General features: G+C 48.2%; 1 protein-coding gene across 1 annotated transcript in view; it reads right to left on the bottom strand.

Annotated features, from left to right (window-relative positions):
• The window catches only part of SHANK3 (SH3 and multiple ankyrin repeat domains 3), a 372,381-nt gene that overhangs the window by 77,740 nt on the left and 273,841 nt on the right, over positions 1–20,800 (bottom strand). Inside the window, exons 15-16 of the mRNA XM_041123382.1 lie at positions 14,466–14,548; positions 1,503–1,627 (exon numbers count right to left, since the gene is read on the bottom strand). Of these exons, the coding sequence (XP_040979316.1) occupies positions 1,503–1,627; positions 14,466–14,548 (208 nt within the window). The remainder of the gene's footprint in view (positions 1–1,502; positions 1,628–14,465; positions 14,549–20,800) is intronic.

The raw sequence follows: 20,800 nt of genomic DNA, 5'->3' as shown, positions 1-20,800 counted from the left end.
TGCTGTGAGGAGATTCGCAGTGGAGCCTGACCATGCCACCCACCTCAAAACTTCACACAAAGTTCCCCTTCCCATCCCATCTAACTCACAGTCGCTTCACAGACTCGGTGTCAATTCAGCCTCACTCCACCTCTTCTGCAACCGTTGCTCCCTTGGAAGGGACAGGATTCATCTCACATCCCTTCCCACTCCAACAGTGTATACATGTCCATTTGAAACAAACTCTCTGGGATCCCTTTACAATTAAGGCACAGAAACGGGCATCTTGATTGAGTGATTCACAAATACTTTAATCATTTCCCAAATGCCTTATTGTAACAGCCTTTTCTCTGGCTTTAAGAAATGCAGACTTGACCTATTCATACCATACCCATTTGGCATGGATTCTGAACATAACTTTCACTTGCAAGTACCACAGTAATGTCTCTTACACTTTTCTCCTATAGTGAGGAGAGTCCCTATAAACATTAACAAATTAATGTTACCACTCTCTTTTAAATCACTCCTTAAAACTATCCTCTGCTGCATTCACTACAAGATGAAGCAGCCGATATGCCAAGACTGCTCCCTGCAGTGTCATCTCACTGTCCAGAGACGGCGAGCACCAGCATGGGAGCACCCCTGTCATCTGTGTGCTGGGACACAGCCGTCACCACCTGTACTGCACAGCTGCCGTGCACCATGCAGCACCTACCACAATGATTTCCTGACCTGTCGCTGAGGTTCTGTGCATACACTAATACAAACAATAACAAAATAATATTAATGCCAAGCTGCAGGAGCAAGCAAGTGCTGTCACTGCTGGAGACCTGGCAGCCCGCTTCAGACCCCTACCCCAGTTTTCTCCTAAGTCTCCTGCCTGTGCCCTGGGGAGATTACACCTCTATTTCACCTTGCTGTGCCTTGCTGCTGAGCCCTGGAGCCACTTGTTTAATGTGAAGTTGCCAGTGACTCTAATCCTTGCTTTTCCTTCTTTTAACGTGACCACAAAAATCCAGTCGACTGTGGCCTCAGAGCAGAGTGAAGGCAACACACAGCCCCCAGCATTGCCTTCTCAAGAAAGGGAAAGGGCCAAGGGGGAGATACAAGAGCAGAGACCTATATACCCAGTCAATCTAATTCTTCCCTATAGATCCCAATACTTGTACCACATTGGGCAAAGCTGTAATAAATATCAGTACAAAACAATCCTGATTAGCCTCCAGAGAGGGCATCTGATGAGTCTTTCCTCCAACCTCCATTTTCCCTGTAATTTCAGTTAGCAGAAGGGAACCTGTCAGCTCCCCTTCTAGCACACAGAGCATGTATCTACTTGAATTATTGTACCTGGAATACATTTTTTCATCAAGACATCCAGGCAGCAGGCATTTCAGTAACAATTATTACCCAGCTCTCAAAACACCTTATAAAGGAAATTAATTTTATGCAAGACATAAGCCCTTGTCCTGCAGAAGATGCTGCTGGCAGCCATCAGTCACTCTCCCTGCCACTTCTGGGCTCACCTCAATCAGAAAGTCTCCTGTGCGAAGCCCTGCTCTCCAAGCAACACCTTCCACATCCACTGATTCCAGGTACTGGAGCGCTGGGAAGGCTGGGGTTGGGGTGAACTCCTCAATTGGGGTTTCAGCTAAAAAACACAAAGAGAGAGAGAGATTGAGACACTGTGGCAAAAAAGCAAGCAGAAGGTGGACAAGAATGTCCAGGAGCCTATAAAAATCTCTGTATATTGGTTCAAAAGAACATGTATGCAAGGCTCAGCTTGACATCAATGCAGGAACCAGAGCTAATGCTACATGTCTACAGTATTAATCAGCTTAGACCCTGAGAAAGCCCCAGAGCCTCCCAGACACGTGTGACTCCCAGAGTCACATATGTTCCCAAAAGGTCCCTGAAGCCTCATCCATCTCCCAGTACTACAGACGAAATGAGAACAGCAGCTATGAACAATGGCAGGAGGGGAAGAACTCACTCCTGTGTCTACATCTGAGTTAGCGGCTCCAGGCCTCTTTCATAGTCAGCAGAGAAAACACAATGTGCACCATCCACCTGTGCTACTGCAGACATGACACCTGCTTTCAGCGTCCCAGAGCAGTGCCTCTCTCATACTGGTCCTACAGGAGACCATTAGCTCAGGAGCAGAGGGCTACTTGTTGATGGACGTCTGCATTAATCAAATGAAACCCACTCTTCAACAGTGAGGTTTTAATTGCATTCCTGGTTGGAAAATCTGCTCCTGCTCCCAAAAGAACACCATTTCCAGGGAAGGGATTTTCTCAGATGGACCCAGGCAGTGCACTTACATTATCCAGCTGCAGCCCATCTTGCTTCAGTACCCATCCAGGATGAAGGAATTTTGCATGGGGGATGCCCAACTTACAGCAGAGAGGCACTTGTGTGATGTGTGCTACCTTTTGTGATGTGACGAAGGAACAAGCTTCCTTTGTCTGTTTATCAAGAGGAGACTGTTGTAGATGTTCAGAAACGTCAGATCCATTAAAGAAATTAAGCAGAAAGGCCACAGCTACTCTACACATCTGGCCAGGCTCTGGTCACCTGAAACTACCAGTGGTACCAAGATGGGTTTCTGTCCCCAGCACAGAGTATATCAACTGTGGCTGTTTCAGGGGCTGGTCGTGATTCTCCAAGAAGATTTTTATTTTCCCCTTTGTGTATTGAGAACAGACCTGCTGCCTGTGTACCTGCTTTTGTGCAGAGAGTATTTGTGTCTTGCTACACAAGACCATAGCATTGGATCAGTGAGGACTTCTTCACCAGGCCTTATATGAGTGGAAACACCTAAAGCGGATCCAGAAGAAGCTCGAGACATGCCTTTTCTAATAGCATGCAATCTTATTACTGGCTTTCAAGTGTTACCAGACAGATGGCTGTTCCTAATAGCCTGTGCCACAGACGAGGAAAGAGAGAAGTTACCCTTCCAAGAAAAGTGGTGCTTCTCGGCACTATGACACCTGGCCACTTGTTTGTGCAGCCTTCCAGGGAGCAGTATCTATAGAGTCATTTCAGCCCTATCTCCACTTAGTGGTAGTCCCAGGACTAGAGAGGGGACTGTGCCACCTCTGGTGATCAGCACTGCACTGATTTTGGAGCTGTTCTCAGCTGGTAGCAGCCTCAAAGATGAAGCTGAAGATGGGCTACCAGATACAAGAGTACTCAGCGAGTCGGTGGGGGTGAAGGTGCAATACTGAAACCACCTGTGCCAACTACTCTGTTTTCCCTGCCTGCAGAAACAAGAGACAATATTCCACATCACCTGTCATGGACAAAGAAAATTATTGACACATTAGGAATAAGTGGCTGAAAACCCCAGACATGCTCTGACAGATCTGCACTCTCCTGAAAGTGTAATACACACTGGAGGGTCAGCGAGTGTGTTTTATTCCTCCTCTACCTGGGACAGCCACTTTGCTCAAGGCTAGCTGTCAAATAACAGATTGCAGTTGTATGGCAGAAATCCCCTCCTGCAACAGCAGTATAGCAGTCATTCTGCTGAGTAGATCCCGAACATACTTAAATCACCAGGAGGAGAGGAGGCTAACAAGCCATCGTTTTGCCTAATGATGCAGCATATGTCATGCACCAAAAGATATTAGTGCTTGAAATATCTAAGTTTTGGCTGCTGACCAGTGGCTGGCCAACAGCATGGCACTGCTACTTGCACAGGGTCAGTTCAAAGTGTGATGCACAGCTTCTGGCACCAACGGTGTTGACACAGATTATTTCAGTCCAAGTAAGTTTAGGTCTAGAGGTCTTGACTGGAGCGCATAGAGATTCCTGGCAGATGGCGTATTTGATGTTGCAATGCATTACTTAGCATTACTTTCTCTGAAGGGTAATTAATACAGGAGCGTGAAGAATGGTTTGCAAACCAGCACCAAGACCGGCACAAGAGACTCTCAAGAGCTTGGTTGTGATGGCTTATGATGTCCTCCCCTCCCACACAGTAATTCTCACATGCGTAGGACAGAAGCTAAAGCTGGTTGGTAAGAAATGCAACAGCGAGGCCACAGTTGCATGAAACAGCTGGCTCAAACGTATATAGAGCCTAGGAATTCAAAATGGAGACATGCTCCCCAAACCCTGGCCAGGCTGGCAATTTTGGGGCCAGGTGAACTGAAGGCTCTCACTCAGGGCTTTTCAGCAGACCGATAAAGGTGTCTTTTTCTCACATGAATCTTTAGTCCATGCAGGATTCACTGTCTCATCTTCATTCAAAAAAGTCAGTGGTAAAAGGACACTCTTTGCTAGTATAGGGACAGTTCTGAGCAGAATGCACTGAAGGATCTGGACTAACTTGCTAAGAAATCAAACACCAAATGTCTTCTTTAGTGGCTGATGATGCTTGAACAAACCATTTGCCTTAGAGACATGTAACAAGCAAGTCAGAAAAAAACCACGATTATCTAGTCTGATATCATGCATGACAAGGGCCAGAGCCTTCAACAAAGGTCCCTGTATGTCCACCTCTCACCTCAGCTGATGTATGCAGAAAGCATGGTTTATTTTTGTTAGCAATATAGATAATGATGTATTGTATCAACAGGCCTAGGTAAGTTATCCATCACTCTAAGTCTATTATGAAAACAATGTATTTTTTAAGAGCTGTGTCAAAACCCTAATGAAGCAGTAGATTTAATAAGAGAGTCAGCAGATGATCTTGTGCATACATCTCCTTTGATGTCAGATCACTCCAGTAAATGTGACCTACATTCTCCTTCATTTGTGTGAAATGTATAGACCCTGATTTTATACAGATATAAATACTTCCATCATTTACTATACTACTACTTTATTATTTTATTTACAATTTTTATGCAAGATTTTTTCTGTTAAATCAGATAGCCATTGGCTAGCACCAGACCAAGACGAAGTTTGCCTGACAAAATGTTAATATGCTGAATGATCTTAGATGTTTTTTATCAAGAGCTTTCCATGACTTTTTCCTTTGATGGAAGCTAGCTTAAGTGGCAAACAGTTGACAAGTCATCCTACGTATTTTTAGAAATGCCAGTGTAACATCTGATTTCTCCAAATCCTTCAGGACGTCCCCAGTGTTAAATTCAGCTCTTTGGATCAGTGTTGACCAGCAAGTTCTTTCAACAGCCTGATGTTCAAAGAACCACAAACATGACCTTGCTGCAAACTGTAGCTGCAAAACTAGGCGCCCATTAACTTATGCTAGACCTCGGCCCAGAAGGATATGAGGTTTAAGGTGAGAAAGACCTTGTGTATTGCCTGAATCTCTGAAAATGAGAAAAGGGTAGACTCAGGCTCTCTGAATGTCAAGTAAATTATTTATATAATCATAATGAGACAAACGGTCTCCGTAGAACATCAGCACTGTACTTCACAAAACAGGAGCATCAGCATGACATACCAGTACTGCCTCTCATCGTATATGCATCATAATTAAGTCATGAAAAGGTTAAGTGGAATTCCTGATCCCTGGGGAGGATAGAGTTGGACAGATGACAATTTAATTGGTTTCCTAGCCAGGAGAAGGAGCCTGATGTGAGCAAACTGTGTTATCACAGCAGCTCCACAGCTCCAGATACACCCATCCCATCAGGCTTACTCCCGCTGCAATCCCACAGATGCAGAATTCAGAAGTGCTGCCCCACGTTTCCCCACCATGGGGCTGACGACAGCCCGCGGATGGCAGAGAAATCCTAAATCATAGCTCTGAGAAGAGTCATCTGAGGGATAGTTCAAGGATGCGTTTTTTTGTATTGGAAATCAAAGATATAAACTGATAGGGATTACAGATAAAATTAACCTAGAAAACCCAGCCTTATAGACAATTTTGTCAGCTGCATTATTGATGTGTTACATGAGGACTCCAGGCACACCATTTTCTGTGGGCTGGAAGCTATATATCTACAGCAACTGCATGCCGTGTTACACTATTTGTAAAGTGTCACTAGTGCCTTCAAGATTCAGTAAACAAGAAAATGCATCCTGAAGTCAGAACTGTATCCTTATGAAATAAATACTAGAAGCATAATTTAATACAGGAGGGGGAAAAACGTAGACAGAGGAAGCAACCAGCTCTCCCTTGCTACTGCCTGAAGTCCCAGGGAACGAGAAAGAAACTCTAGTAATGGACAAGTGAACGTAAACTAAACTACCCCTTTTCCATGCAGAGAATGAGGTCTGCAGGGCTAACTGCTCCAGGAATCTCCAACGGCCACGTCAGGCAGTGGATGGAGGAGCTCTGACCTCCAGCTGTAGGTGCAATCCAGCACTGGATTTCCTATCTGCCTCAATTAACTCGCAGACTCAGGCAATACAGGGGAGACGTACTGTTCCCTGGAGTCTGCAGCTGTGCTTCCTTGTTTCAGAACTTTTCCTTACAGCTGCTTTTAGTTATCATTCAGTCAAATATATCAGTGCTGTGCTCACACCTGGTCAGTAGTAAGAGTGCTCTATACTTTACTGCAAAGGACCTGCAAAGGGAGAAACTTCTCCTGCAGTACATAACAATTAAAATTTCCTGGATAAGTGCCAGAAAAGCTATAAAACCAGGTTACCACCTGAAAGCCCAACCCTGCCTTACTGGTTAAGCTGATGGGTACCGAGCATATCATTTTCTCAGAACAGAACAGAACTAAATGAAATGTATGTTGACAGCAACACCATGGAGCACCTGCAAACCATGCCACGTGCAGGAGACCTTGGTGGCAGGGATATCTCCTTCCAAACCACCAGAGTCTACTGAAAGGAGCAGAAGCAGCTCTGGAGAATAAAGCTCTGGCAAAGGCAAAGGGTGAACAGAAACCCCACTACTGTGGGGGAAGCCCCGACTGCCACTCCTCTGTCCCCATGGCAGTCTGTCCTGCCCAAAAGCCTGATGTGGAAAACCCATGCTCCTCTGGGTCACAGGAGACGGAGCCCTGCACGGGACGCACTGCTGCACACACTGCCCAAGGATGGCCGTACGCAGACATCCACACGCTGCCTGCAGACAGCATGCCCTTTAAAACACCCTGGAGTCAAGTATTGGCCACGGTGAAGTGACGGCTCACAGCAAATCTCAGGAGCATTCCCCGCCTGCTCTTCCCCAAAAGCTAGCTGTTTGGAGGTGGTGGACAGATGCCGATGCTGACAGGACTGGAGCAGGCACCGACCTGGTACCAAGATGCTCGATCCATCTGTAGGGCTGTTCTGCTGACAGCCAGAGATGGGGCAGCAGGCTGGACACACAGAACAGATTTGGTCAGAAGAACAGATTTGGTTTATCGCCCTGATCTGGGCTGTGGTGATCAAGCACAGAGCTGCCCAGCAGAAACCCCTGCCAAACAGCCCCAGTAACATCATTCAGGTACCTTTGTAACCTTTCTCCTGGTTCGTAACACTCCTTTTTGCTGCCCCAGCTTCTTTCCAAACAAACAATCTGCCTCTAGCTACTTTTTTCCCACTCACCCCAGTTTTGCTACATCTGTATGCAAATCTGGTATTTCCAATACCATCGCCTAGGTAATCTTGGCCTTACCTGGTATCACTGAGAGGTTACCTTCTGGGGACCCCAAAGGTCTCCAGTATTCCCTGTCAGTTGTCTGTGAAGTTTGGCCACTTCTAGCACCATCCCCTGCACACTGACGAAATCCAGTCATTCCTCCAAAGCACTGTCCGTGATGCTGTCTGTCATGTCCCACCTCCCACATCATGTCCAGTCATTCTCTGCCTCCTGTTCAGTTAGCTTAATCTCAGCCTCGTCAGCAGCCCAGCCATTTGCTTACAGCTCCAACACCAACGAAACAAGAAATATTAACCAGAACAACCCGCAGTGTTCAGAGCTGGTTGTAGCCCTGGTGATGGAGGAGGAGGACACCAATACTCCTTACGCAGCCTGGGAATCCTGACCTATGTGTCTCATGGAGGCCTGAGTGAAGGCTGAGCGCAGCAGACCAGCCACCACAAATACCAGCTTGGGACTAGACCCTCCAAAATACCGTTTCTAGATCAGAGCCTGTGGGAAAGCTTTAGAACAGAAGTATGTAACTTGGTGACAATTCATCTGTAAGTGCCTACCCAGGAAGGAAATAAAATTTAAGGAGGCTCTCTTATCCAACTGGCAAAGGCAAAACTAAATCAAAAGATTTGGAATTAAATTACAGAAATTCTCACTGGTAATGAGGCAAAATTTCTTAACAAGGAGGTCTACTGTTCATTGCAAAAGCTCATGATTTCAAATCTCAGGAAGCATCATTTGTACCTCTCGAGGAGCTATCATGTTAACCCTACAGCTTTGGTTGTGCAATTTGATTGTGGCGGCCATTTCCAGGTCTTAAAAACCCACCGTCCAGGCTGTCTCACACCAGGGATGCCAGCTGCAGCTGTGCCCAGCAGTCAGGAGAAGCCCTGGAAGAGCCAGATCACCAGGAAGCCCTGGGGTGGCTTTGACAACCCCCTCAACACCACAGGTCTGAGGGCAAAGGCCCTGCAGAACCCCAATCCTGCCCTTAGGCACAGGGGTGCCGACAGCCCCCCAGAAGCCAAGGGGAGGGTCCCCGAGAGGGGTCAGCTCTGCCTCCGCCACGCCACCGCTGCCGGGAAGATGGCATCGCTGCCAGCACACAGCGGCAGCCCAAAGGGACACCCATGCCGCAAAGCTGGTTCAGTGGCACCCGCCACGGCCAGAAGCGTGCCCAGACCTGAGCGCGCTCTCTTCCCCTGCCCATCTGTGCTGTCTCTTCCCCTGGCCTGCCCATCTTCATGAGGAATTGCTCCCCAGGCCCTGATACAGTAAACTCCAGCCCTGACTTTGACTCCTGCAGCATCACAGTTGATTGCACTTCAAGATGCAGGCTTCCTGGGACCCCTGGCAGCCAAGAGGACAAACTGCATCCTGGAGGACATCAAACACAGCGTGACCAGCTGGTCAAGAGAGGGGATTGTCCTGCTGTAGTCAGCGTTGGTGTGGCCTCAACTTGAATACTGTGAGCAGTTCTGGGCCCCACCATTTGAGAAGGATGTGAAGGACCTCACATGCATCCAGAGGAGGGCAACCAAGCTGGTGACAGGGCTGGAAGGCATGTCCTCTGAGGAGCGGCTGAGGACTTTGGGCTTGTCTAGCTTGGAGAGAAGGAGGCTGAGGAGTGACCTCATTGCTTTCTACAGCTTCCTGAGGAGGGGATGTGGAGAGGGAGGTGCTGAGCTCTTCTCCCTGGGATCCAGGGACAGGATGCCTGGGAATGGTTCAAAGCTGCATCAGGGGAGGTTCAGACTGACGATGAGGAAGCGTTTCTTTACTGAGAAGGTGGTCATGCTCTGGAACACGATTCCTCAAGAGGTGGTCGATGCCCCAAGCTGGCAGTGCTGAAAAGGCATTTGGACAATGCCCTTAACAACATGCTTTAACTTTTGGTCAGCCCTGAAGTGGTCAGGGAGTTGGATTAGATGACTGTTGTAGGTCCCTTTAAACTAAAATATTCTATTCTATTCTATTAAAAATACTGCTTTTCTTGGATGAGTTACTTTTATTACCAGCCAAGCTTAGCAGTGAAAAACATTACAAGTTAATTCAAGCAGAGCAAATTGTTAAGATCAGGGTTAAACCACAAGATCCCAGGTACTTCACCAGAAACACATTTACAGAGTGAAAAATAAAATTATACTGCAGCTGCCTTGGTACTTCTCACCTAAAATCCCGAAGGCATGTCTCAGTTTAAAGGCTAGGGTAGGAAGCCACACACCACTGTTTTGACATCTGAACAGAGCACTGGAGCAGCAGGTACCTGCTGGCAGCTGGGTGGTCAACAGATAACAAGCACTAATGGAGTGCGTGTATTTGGGGCAGGGAGAAAAGGGGTGCTACGGCAGTTATTTAAAATCAGCTCCTGAATTTTTAAATTTCTAAGGCTACTATAAAAGGTGTGACGTAAGTCGCATTTGCCATATCTAGACTCTACTGAGCCTTGTTTCTAGTTTTCCATTAGATCTCCATAATGAAGACACCACCCTTAACAACACAGAGGACAGACTTGGTGTTTGACATGATCTGTCTAAACACCTCGGGTCCCAATTTCTGCCCGTCCTGAGGGTCACAAAGTGTCACAGCGCTCCTCCACACAAGAGCCAAGTTCTGAAAACCATCAGTGAGCTCCTCCATTTCCACAAAACTTTATGATACCAGCAGTATGTCCCAAAACTTGCTGCAAGGCTTTAGGACAACCTCCCCTCTACCCCTGACCAAGAGCAAGATCCTCAAACTTTGACTGTACTTCCCTCACCGTACCCCTCCTTGGGCCCCCAGGGCTGTGCAGGGCAGGAGCTGCAGCTGTCAGAGACCCCCGTCAGGCCAATGACACCCAGCACCAGGCACTTCACAGCACCAAAATTCAGCTTGTGGGAACTTCCGAGCCTGAGGTCCTAACGCCAAGTACTGGGCAGGAAACAAACTAGAACACCCTCAAATGATCCACTGATTGCTACAGATCCAGGCAAGTTCTGTGCTTGGGTGGTTGGTTCACTGAATTCACCCAAGGTGATTTGTCTCAGTAACTGCAATACCAGTTGCTCTGGCTGGTCTTTACACAAAGAGATGCAAACACAAACATCTGACACTGAACATCAAATTTTAACCTTCCCATGGAGAAAACGCAGCAAAAACCAAGGGGGAGTTTGTGAAGTGAGCAGATGACAACCATGCAGAGATCCTCCCTAACCCGAGCCCCGAGCTCTCTGCGCGTTACCCCGCAGAGCCCATGCAGCCAGAACTCGGTCTCGACCGTGGGACCGAGTCACTGGTGAATGGCAAGTGTCCAGCACTGGAGGAGGAACCCAGCCTGCCGTGCACAAGCTTGCCCATGGCCAGGCGCAGGCAAAGGGGCATTGGCGATGGCTGCAGGGGCTTCCAGGCGCAGGACTGGAAGCTGTGCGGTCACAGTGACTGGTTTTCCCGTGATGCTGAACATAACAAGACGCTTGCAGGGAGTGCTCCGGGGCGCTGGGAACAGCAATGGCTCCCACGGGGCCCTGCTGCAGCCCCACCGGCAGGGACGGGGCTGCGGTACAGACCGACCCTCCCCATCGGCAAGTCCCACGGATTGGCACTTTGGTCACCAGCTGTGACCTGCTGGTTTTACAAGTGGTCCTTGATGGTCTGGCTCAAATGCAAGGACTGACGCTGGACACAGAAGGGGCACTGAGGGGCAGAGAGGCCGTGGTGGGCAGAGGAGAGCAGGAGGACCTGGGGCTGTGGGGAGGCCATGGCAGTGGGGCAGGCAGAGTGACAAGGGCACTTGCTGCAGGGAGCAGTGAGAGCTGGGAGGTGTGGCGAGCTGGGCAGAAACCTGGAAAGCAGGTCTGCGTTCTGCGTCAAGGCAGGCGCACCTGGTAAAGCAGGTGAAAAGCTTGCTTGGCCGGAGAACTGGGGGGTGGGTGGGTGCAATAAAAAATTGACAACATTTTGGAAAGAAGCAGGAGCAAACCGAGCCCCACAGTGGATCAGGACAGCATCTTCTCCCCAACAGTGTACTGGCTCAGCTGCCTGGGGAGATACATGAATCATGGGAAGCAATCATCTCAGGGAACTTCATGAATAACCTGCCCCGCATGGTGGCTTCTCCCCAGACTAAGTAGACAAAAGAAAGCTCGTGCTTTGAAGCAAGGACTTAGAACCATTTCCTTTTCTTTTTTTTTTTAACCCTTAATTTGTACTATTGGCAATACCCTTGCTATTCATAAAATTATCTACTCCTTTCTTAGAGAGTAAATTCCCAAGTCAGGGACTGCGTGTCCCTCTGCCGCTTCCACAGAACCCACCATAACCAGGTGCCAACGAGCATTAACTGGCCTAAGAACAATACTTCTCTGCCCAGGGAACTGGTAGCATGGATTTGCTGAGACCATGTGAAGTGCAGTCACTGTATGAGCTGTAACCACTACTGTTTTACAGGGATGGCCCCAGGGAAGTATGTATGAATAATTTATGAATCATATTACTAAATAGATAGTGCCTCATCTGTAGTCAGGTTACCCAGGAAGAGGGAGGTTGCTCTAGTCTAGGCATGGAAGGCTGACTGGTTGACTTCAGGATGTTACAAGCCAAGAAATACCATCTTTCAGCATTTTGAGCAAAGGTGTATGTGAAAGGTAGGGATGGTCTCTCTAGGCCAAGAAATGAAGAAGTGAATCCACCTGCTCATCATTTTCCATCACAGTGCTGAGTGAAGGGGCTGCTACATCGCTTCCCATCTGCTCCAAATGATTCCCTAAGGCAATGGCTGCAGGCAAGTCCCATGTCTGAAAGCTGCAGCTCATCTCCTGCAGGAACGAGGATAAAATAACGTTTGTTCAAATGCTCAGTTGGTTTGACTGGGACATCACCTCCTCCCGGTACTGGACAGAGGTGGAGATGGGACAGGCTGGGAAGGGTGTTGGAGAGCCTTCTCTGCCAGGGGTGCAGCTGATGGGGCAGCTCACATGGACAGGCAAATTTGGGCTTGGGAAGAAATCAACCGTCAGCAAGACTGGTAGAAGCCATGCAAGATTTTCACCATCCTCTGCAGCACAAAGTGCAGTTTCCTTTGAGGATCATCCAGCTGAGTCTCACTTAATAACCAGCTCCCTCCCTCTGCAGGGACTTTGCTGATGCTCTGGTCCCTCCCGTCTTCAGACCCCTTCTGCAGTTCACCCCACGAGGCCCAAAGTGTTTTGCACAGAGCATCTGAATGAAGAGTGAGCAGTGGTGACATCCATGGGGCCAAGACAGAGTCCCAGCGTTCTTTCCAGCTTAAACCCCATGGCAGCGCGAAGCACCAGGCTGAGTGGCTGGGAAATACAGGGGTGACTCAGAAGCACCACATTCACCTCTGTCAAGAGGATGCTGCTCCCCAAGGGGCTTCAGCAGACTCACCAGCACCCCTGTCCCAGATGGCAGCAAGACAGACCATGCCCACCCTGTGAGGGCTTCCGAGCCATGACCCTCTGCAGCCACGCGCTGCTCAGTGCCCCCTGCAGCAATGCCAGGCTGCAAATCCATAAGCCAGACCCAAGTCCCACACAGCCTCATGCCCACTGTTCAATCCACTCCAAGTCCTCTCTTTCAGCCTCAGCAGACAAAGGAAAATACAGAGCCTACAAATGTTAGGAGGGCAAACAACAAGAAAGAAAGAAAAAAGGAAACAGGACAAAATTTATCCCATTTTTCCTAACACAATAGCTGCAAGTCTGATCTGGCAAAAAAATGGATGCCATTTTGAGCCCTGAAGTTTCACTTCACATTACACAGACTGATGTGAGCAGCACACGGACAGACACATATGTCATATATAGGGAAGGGGAGAGAGAGGGGAGGAAGAGACAGCAACCATATTCTGACAGAAACGCAAACACACCCACCGGCACACAGAGCCCTTTTGCGATAAGGACAGAACAAAGACAATTCAGGAATCCCCACAGAAAATCACACCCAGGATTAAAGCCCAAATCACAACAATCTTCAGCCACACCGTGGTCCAGGAAAGGAGCAGCACTACCAAACGAGCTGGCAGGCACTGGTTTAAGCTTTGCCTCCTGCATCTTGCACCCTACATGCAAGGAAGGGACAGAAGCATGCATTGCCGTGCCTCTGCTTTCAGCAGCTGCATTTCTGAGATCCCCTTGCCTCTCCCCAGCCTTCAGTCTGGAACTGCTGGACAGAGGACTCTCCAGCCGGAGGCAGACCTGCCTCCTGAGCACAGGGGCTGAAGCCTATTTCCTACATGAATATGAGCACATTCATTACCAGTCCCCAAGGGACTCTCTTTTTTTGTAGCAAAATTATCAGTTTCTGGCAAGAGGAGCCACAGTAAGAACCCGGTCCAAGGTACCGGGTGCACAAGCACAGGTACTCCAGGGCTGTGCCAGGGACGCGTGCCCCAGGCACGAGCAGAGGCTGTCTGGCAGCACAGGGTCGAAGGTATGGTGGCAGCTGCAGGACAGACATCTACCGGTTTGCCCTCATGCTGGGGCTGAACCCCAACACAGCCAGGGCTCCCAGGAGAAGGACCCCAACTCTATACAGCCAAAGTATAGTGAAATACTTCTAGCATTACAAAAAAAAAAGCCACAGAGGACACAGGCCCTGCCCCATGGGGCTTTCATCTGCACCTGAAACAGAGCAGATGCACTTTATACACCCAGTAAACAGGCAGAAGTGAAAACTCCTACAAATGCAAAGCTACGAATATCAGCGTCTGTATCAGAGAAACACCCCAGAAAGTGCGAGATGCACGTTTGCCACAAATGGCATTTTCTGTACAATGCACGTAACCAGAGATAAGCTGCACTCATACTGCCTAGCCGCCAGAGAAGGAGAAGAAAGTCCCCTAAGAGACCCCGATGCACAGGGGCTCTCAGGCTGCTCAGCGCAGCCAGGGAAATGGGGTCCTGAGCACAGCCAAAGTGAGAAGAAGGAGCTTTCCCTCCCAGCCCCAGGACCAAGCGAAAGAAGCAGCCCTTACCTTTGGCCCCTCGCAACACAAACCCGAATCCCTCATGCTCCCTCTTCTGCAGCACGGCCGTCTTCTCCTCAATGATGTAGTCACTGGGCAGGAAAGAGCACAAGAGAATGATGCTAGGGTTAGATTTCAGCACCATGCTGCCAGGCGGAGGTGGCCTTTGTGCCTGTGACAAGGAGACCTCTTCTCATCGACCGTTTCATCTCAGCAAGGAGTTGGGCACAATCTGCTTCCCTCCCTCCCTTGCCCAAAGTCAGAACAAAAAGACGAAAGCTACTTTCCCTCAACGTGTAGGTGGAGGAAAGCCCCGGCTGCCTGGATCACCCTTCTGCCCACCGGTCCCCTTCTCAGTCACCTGCATACGCATGCAGGGAGCTTACTGATCCCACTTTGGGCTTCCCTTTAAATGATGCCCTTAGCATATAACTGAAGAGTGGAGCGCCTGAGCAGAGGAGGTGCGGGGGGAGGCAGCCATCCATCCATCAGGGAAGCAGCTCTCAGACTTTCCGGTTGCCTCTCGTATGAAAAAATTAGACGCTTGACGAAAGGAGAGGTGCCTCTTTGGTAAGTTCCCCGGGAGGGAGAACAGCAGAGTTTATATCCTCATCCCGGCGCTCTGATCTTCTCTTAAAATCCCCCCTCCGCGTTGCTAAGTAACGATCTGTCATTAGCAGAGGGGGGATGCATTGCATTGTCCTAGTTTAACAAAGCTGCTCTCCCTGCCCTCCGCCGCGGCCAGACGAGAAGAACGGGGAAAATCCAGCGGTGGAGAGAGAGGATCAGACGCGCAGCTCCGCGCAGACCCCGGCTGCCAGCGACCCTTCCGACAAACCACCTCTACGCGCGCCGGGAGGGGCGGTGGGCGCATGGGGAGGGGAGGCTGGAGAGGGATTCTCTCAGCAAACGGGAGCTTAAATGCGGTCCTGCAAATCCCTCCCAGCAGAGCCGCATGTCTGACATCAGAGTGGAATTAATCGGGGACCTCGGTCCTTCTCAGCAGCGCAGGGAAGGAGCTTTGCACATCGAGCCAAAACCGAGAGAGGCAGAGAGGGAGCGATGCCGCGGGCCGGACCCCAGACCTGGGTGCGTGCAGCCAGCGATGCTGGGGGTCTGCCCAGCGCGCAGCAGCGGGGAACAAAGACCCACGCAGCACCGCACTGCACAGAAACGCGCTGCCAAGGAGCAGGTAGAGCAGCGGGCGCGCAGGCAGGCGCGCTCGCAGGAGGGAGGCGGTGGCCGTGGACGGGCGCTGGCACAGAGCAGGCTGGGTTCGCACACTGCGGTATGAGGTGCCCCAACATGCGCGGTACTGCCGCTGCAGGCAGGCACACGCCCCGCCGGCACAGGCGTCCCACGCCGCGCCTGCTGCCTCCTGCCCCTTTGCTGCGGGGAAGGGGTCACCTGCCGGGGCTCAGGCTGCACCCCGCGTCACCCCACTGGGACCCTGCCGAACACAGCAGGGCCGGGGAGGGAGCGGGCGTTTCTGGATGGGAGGCGATGGGCTGACAGTGCTGCTGCGTGGACTGGGCCAGCAACCCACACTTTGTGTGTACTTCCTAGCAGCTACGGGCTGCGACCGACAAGCACCGGGACAGGACACACCTCTCTGTATCCTGGCCAGCTGTAGCCTCTTCTGCCAGTGCTGCATTTATAGGCGTCGCGATCCCTTTTTGGGTAGGTAGTTCTGTGATTCTGCCATGAACACCAACCACAATGGTATCTAGCTCCTAGTAAGATGGATAGAAATATTCCTTCGTTTTCCAGACTAAGGGAAGGTGATCACAAAAGTCAATACATGCGACGGCTGCAGGTACCGAGGCAGTCCGGACGACATACGACAGACATGGTCCGTGGAAACTAACGCGACACACAAGCCTGAATTCCTTGGAATTCCCTGGTATTTTACTTTGCGCTATAACTTTGGACACGCTTAGGCATTATCCATGAAAAAATAAGGTATCTATTAAACCAGTAACTTCATGCAACAAAGTACCTAGACATGGATAAACTTCAACAAAACTATGTGAACCGCTTTAAAGGATGCAGCTGCTGTCATACAGTCATCCCTTTATGTCACATTTTCAACACATTGCCTGTCTTTCAAAAGCAGAGCTGGTTATGCATATGTTCCTCAGTATGTGTAAAACTCTCCCCTCTACAATGAAAAATCCTCTCTTCCAAGTATAGTGTCCTACTGGAAACAGACTCATAACTACCGTGTCCAGAAGAGGTCATTATGGTAACATAATCCTCCTGTCCATGTAGCAAGAGCCAGACAACCTCAAACCGTGATTCCTGTATCAAAGTAGTTGTGGATGCCCCATCATTGGAAGTGTTCAAGGTCAGGCTGGATGGGGCTTTGAGCAACCTGATCTAGTGGAAGATGTCCCTGCCCATGGCAGGGGGGTTGGACTAGATGATCTTTGAAAGTCCCTTCCAGCCCAAACCATTCTGTGATTCTGTGATAAACCTTTATCTTCTTTTTGAACTATGACTTTACCATTTAGGAAGAGAGCTAGACCTAAGACATTTCGCATCCACAGGAATATCCCCCCTTTTCCATATGACTTGTCAATCCCTCGTAGATGACCTGTGCCAGATCTTAACCCCATACCAAGAGCAAATTCTGCCACCTCTACAAGAATGTGTTTGTGCATGTGTATATGCAAGAGAAAGAGAGAGAAGGAAAGGGAAACAACTGTTTATGTACAAAATCAGGACTGCTATTTGACCTGGTGGTGGGCTGAAGTGCCCAATTAGTCCTGCTGCGATTGCTTCATCAATGAGAAAGTGAGGAATCCATGATGAAAGAGAATTCCGTATCTCTCATTCCTCTGTGGTTGTTTCATCCATGCGATAAACTGAAGAAACTCTTGACAAAACTGCTTGTACCCTGCGTAAGTACAATTTCACCCAGCCTCCTCCACCAATCCTCGTCTACCAAGATTTCCTGCAATAATGTAAGCCTTTAAATAAGTTCAACCTGCTGCTGCTTTTACCAAAAGTTATTCTGCAGAAAGAATATTTGATTCTTTCCGCCACCTCTGAATTATTCCTCCTCCTCCAAATAAACCAGCAAGAAGTACCTTAATTCAAAACCCTAAACTTGTCAGAAACAATAGGAAAACTCCCCAACACCCTACTTTCTGTCCCTGAATGCTCCAAAAGTACGTATGTAGAGCTACCTGTGGGATTGTTAGCAATGTTGAATGTTTATTTGTTTTAGCTCACTCTCTTCCTCTGTGTTGTCCACAGAGGGATTTATCAAGTTACACTTGCAAGAGCATTCCCAGTTTAAGTCCATCCAGAACCCGCAAACCCTTTGCCTATTGCCATCTAGCTCTGTAGGCACCTAAAAATCCTCAGGTTTGTAACTGACTACAGTAAAATCCACTGGACACCTTCACATTTGGATATAACCACACTAATTAGTTCTATAGATAGATGTATATAAAAAGTGAAATAAAAAGTCCCTACATTTTTGTGAACTAGAATTGTGGTGGAGTAGAGAGACACCCGAGATGCCACTGATCAGCACTGCTGGAGTTCTGAGAGCTGGAGAAAGCAATAAAAACCTGCCCAGGGAAGGAGATGAAGCAGTGTAATCAAAGACCTGTGACAGTGTCACAGCGAAAAAAATAACCTGAATTACTCATTTTTTTATTTTTGTCTAAATAAAAATAGGAACTTTCATAAAATAAGATGTAGTAGGGAGATATTTTAAGGTATCAGAGAAGGACTAAGCAAAATAATAATTTAATACTCTTGTGACACAAGTATTTAAATAAAGTTATGATACCCAATGGAAAACAGCACCTCAAGTTCACTGCCAGATTACTGTGCCCTACGTATATCTGGTAAATGAATAAACAGATGACCTAATGTAATGATACAGAGGCATTGGAGCACGGCTCTTCAGGGCTGCTCCTCAAGATGACACAAGGTCTAACTGGACCGTCTCGTTTCTGCAGGGTTGAGTGTCAGACCTTCTGCTGGTTTGTCTTTTGTTGAAACCAAATTAATGACAGTTAATGCACATGACACTTGACTAGAGCAAATTATTTTAGTAACTTTTTGACTCTTTAGAGGGACAAACCTAATAGATCAATCAATGGTCATGGCTGCACTAAATAGCTACAGTTAGCTCCAGTCATCCTGGTAGCACCATAACAGCAAAGATAAGACTGGATCCTAAAGTGAAAAAATAGCAATTAGAATTAAAGAGTTTTTTTCAGTTGTCTGGGCCTGGTAAAATTCACTGAAAGTGCCTAGGCAGCCAGTGGAAAGTGTCTGACATCTGTGATGGGTTGTCTCTGAGAGCTTGCATGGGATGCATGACACTCCAGAAAATCTGAAAAAGGGATGATGCTCACCTTTAAAAACAGGCAGTACAAAGATCAAAGGAAGTATAAAATGAAGCAACTCATCTTTAATTCCCAGGAAAATCCTCTAACAAACAGCACAACAGTTTAATAAAATATCTAGCAGAAAAGAAAATTATAAATAGCAGGTAGCATGGATTTGAAAGAACTGATTGTACTAAATGAACCTAATTTCTGTTTGAACATAATAGGTATCATGAATGTGGAAAAGGCAGTTCTGTGATATGTATCTTGATGTCAGTTAGGCATTTTGAATGCTCTTACAAGGCATTCTCATAAAAAGCTAGGGGAACAAACTACTGCAAGGTGAGTAAACAGCTGGTTCGACACATTTTTCACTGTTGAACTGGAAGGATGTATCAAGTGGGATTTCAAAGGGGTCTGTCTTGGGACAAGCTCAATGTTTTCACCAAAGCCTAGGATGTAACAGAGAGTAAACTTAAATTTGCAGAAGATCCCATCTGAGAGGGCAGCAGCATATTGGGAGACCGGATTCAGATTCACATGGTACTATCACTGGAGAAATGGTCTGAAAAATACCAGAGGGAAAAGGAAAAGTGCAAGGTACTACAGTCAGGAACTATGAAAAGAAAAACAGAAGATGGAGGAGGACTGTCTGGGCAGCTAGCTGGCAGGAGAGGCCAGAATACTATCCTGGACTCATAAGCATCAGCATCAGTGTCACACTTTTGTGAAAAAAGGATGACAGACTGACTGGAGATACATAAACAGGAGTGCTGTCTAAGACCTGAAATAATCCTTCTGCCCTACTCCATGCTGCAGTAGTCTTGGGAGTCATCTAGTTAAATGTGGGTGTATATAAACCAAGCACCTACAGCGAGCAAGTCGCTCTGGGCTCCTTTTAGACTCAATGGAGAGCTATTCAGTGAAGTCAATGGAGCTGTGATTCATCCCGTGCTGAAATGACCGCCTACATTTTGTCAAATGAATGGCACCCCTGGCTCCACTGACTGCGCACATCTGTATCGACTCCCAGGGTGAGCCAGGGCGATGAGCTCAGACACCTACATGGCAGACACCTACAATGAAGTGATGTGAATCACATTACTAAAGTTAGATAACACTCCAGTTGCCCAGTTCTTAGCACCACACTTCCAGAAGGATGTGGGTCAAGAGGAGAGAGTCCCAAGGAGGACACATGGAAGATAAAAGGTCCAGCAGCAAAGTAAAAACCTGGTTCGATTGACTGGCTTGATTGTTCCCATGAGAAAATGCTTAAAAGGTGTCACACAACTTCTCAGCAGTATTGATGCTGAAGCATGGGAACAGGGTGGTGATGGAAGGCCACTCACTGAGAACTTTTAGATCAATCTCCCTCAAGAGTAATTTAAGTTCAGCTGAAGCTGATGTTGGTGGAGAGACAGACCATTTCAGGCCTCTCTCAGTAGAAACCTCACTCACATACTGTGTTGTTCTACACCCACAGCCAGGCAGTGCCAGGAGTTTAATTCTGCTCAGCTATCTCGCGCAGAAAACATCTCCCACAACAGAAGATGATTTACAGTAATAGTAAGTAAGTGGGGCACAGCCCATGCTCTGGCCCCAAGAGCATGTGGTACAGCCTGAGTCTTTGTGGACAAACTTTCTTCTCTCCCCCCAAAAATCAAAGCCATAACACAGGGTAGCTCTTTCCAAACTGCATTCTAGAAATTGCCTCTGGCTAGGGTTGGCCTTGCGCTATGGCTGGGTTTGTCCAGGACAGCACAAGTTGGCCCTGATCAAATTTATTCCATGGAGCAAGCTAGCATCGAAACAGCACAGACAATGATGAGACGGCACGCAGGTCTCCTTCCTACCCCTAACTCCATAGAGCAGATGGAGCTTTAGGGAGAGAGATCACAGATCACCCTTGGATTTATATACCAAACATTTAGGCTTCTAGCCAAAATCAGAGAACAGGCATGTCCTGGAGGTTTGGATCAGCTGGGCACATCA

This window comes from Aquila chrysaetos, chromosome 5 (genome assembly GCF_900496995.4).
Source record: "Aquila chrysaetos chrysaetos chromosome 5, bAquChr1.4, whole genome shotgun sequence".
Taxonomy (NCBI): Eukaryota; Metazoa; Chordata; class Aves; order Accipitriformes; family Accipitridae; genus Aquila; species Aquila chrysaetos.
This window is presented reverse-complemented; position numbering and strand designations above follow the sequence as displayed.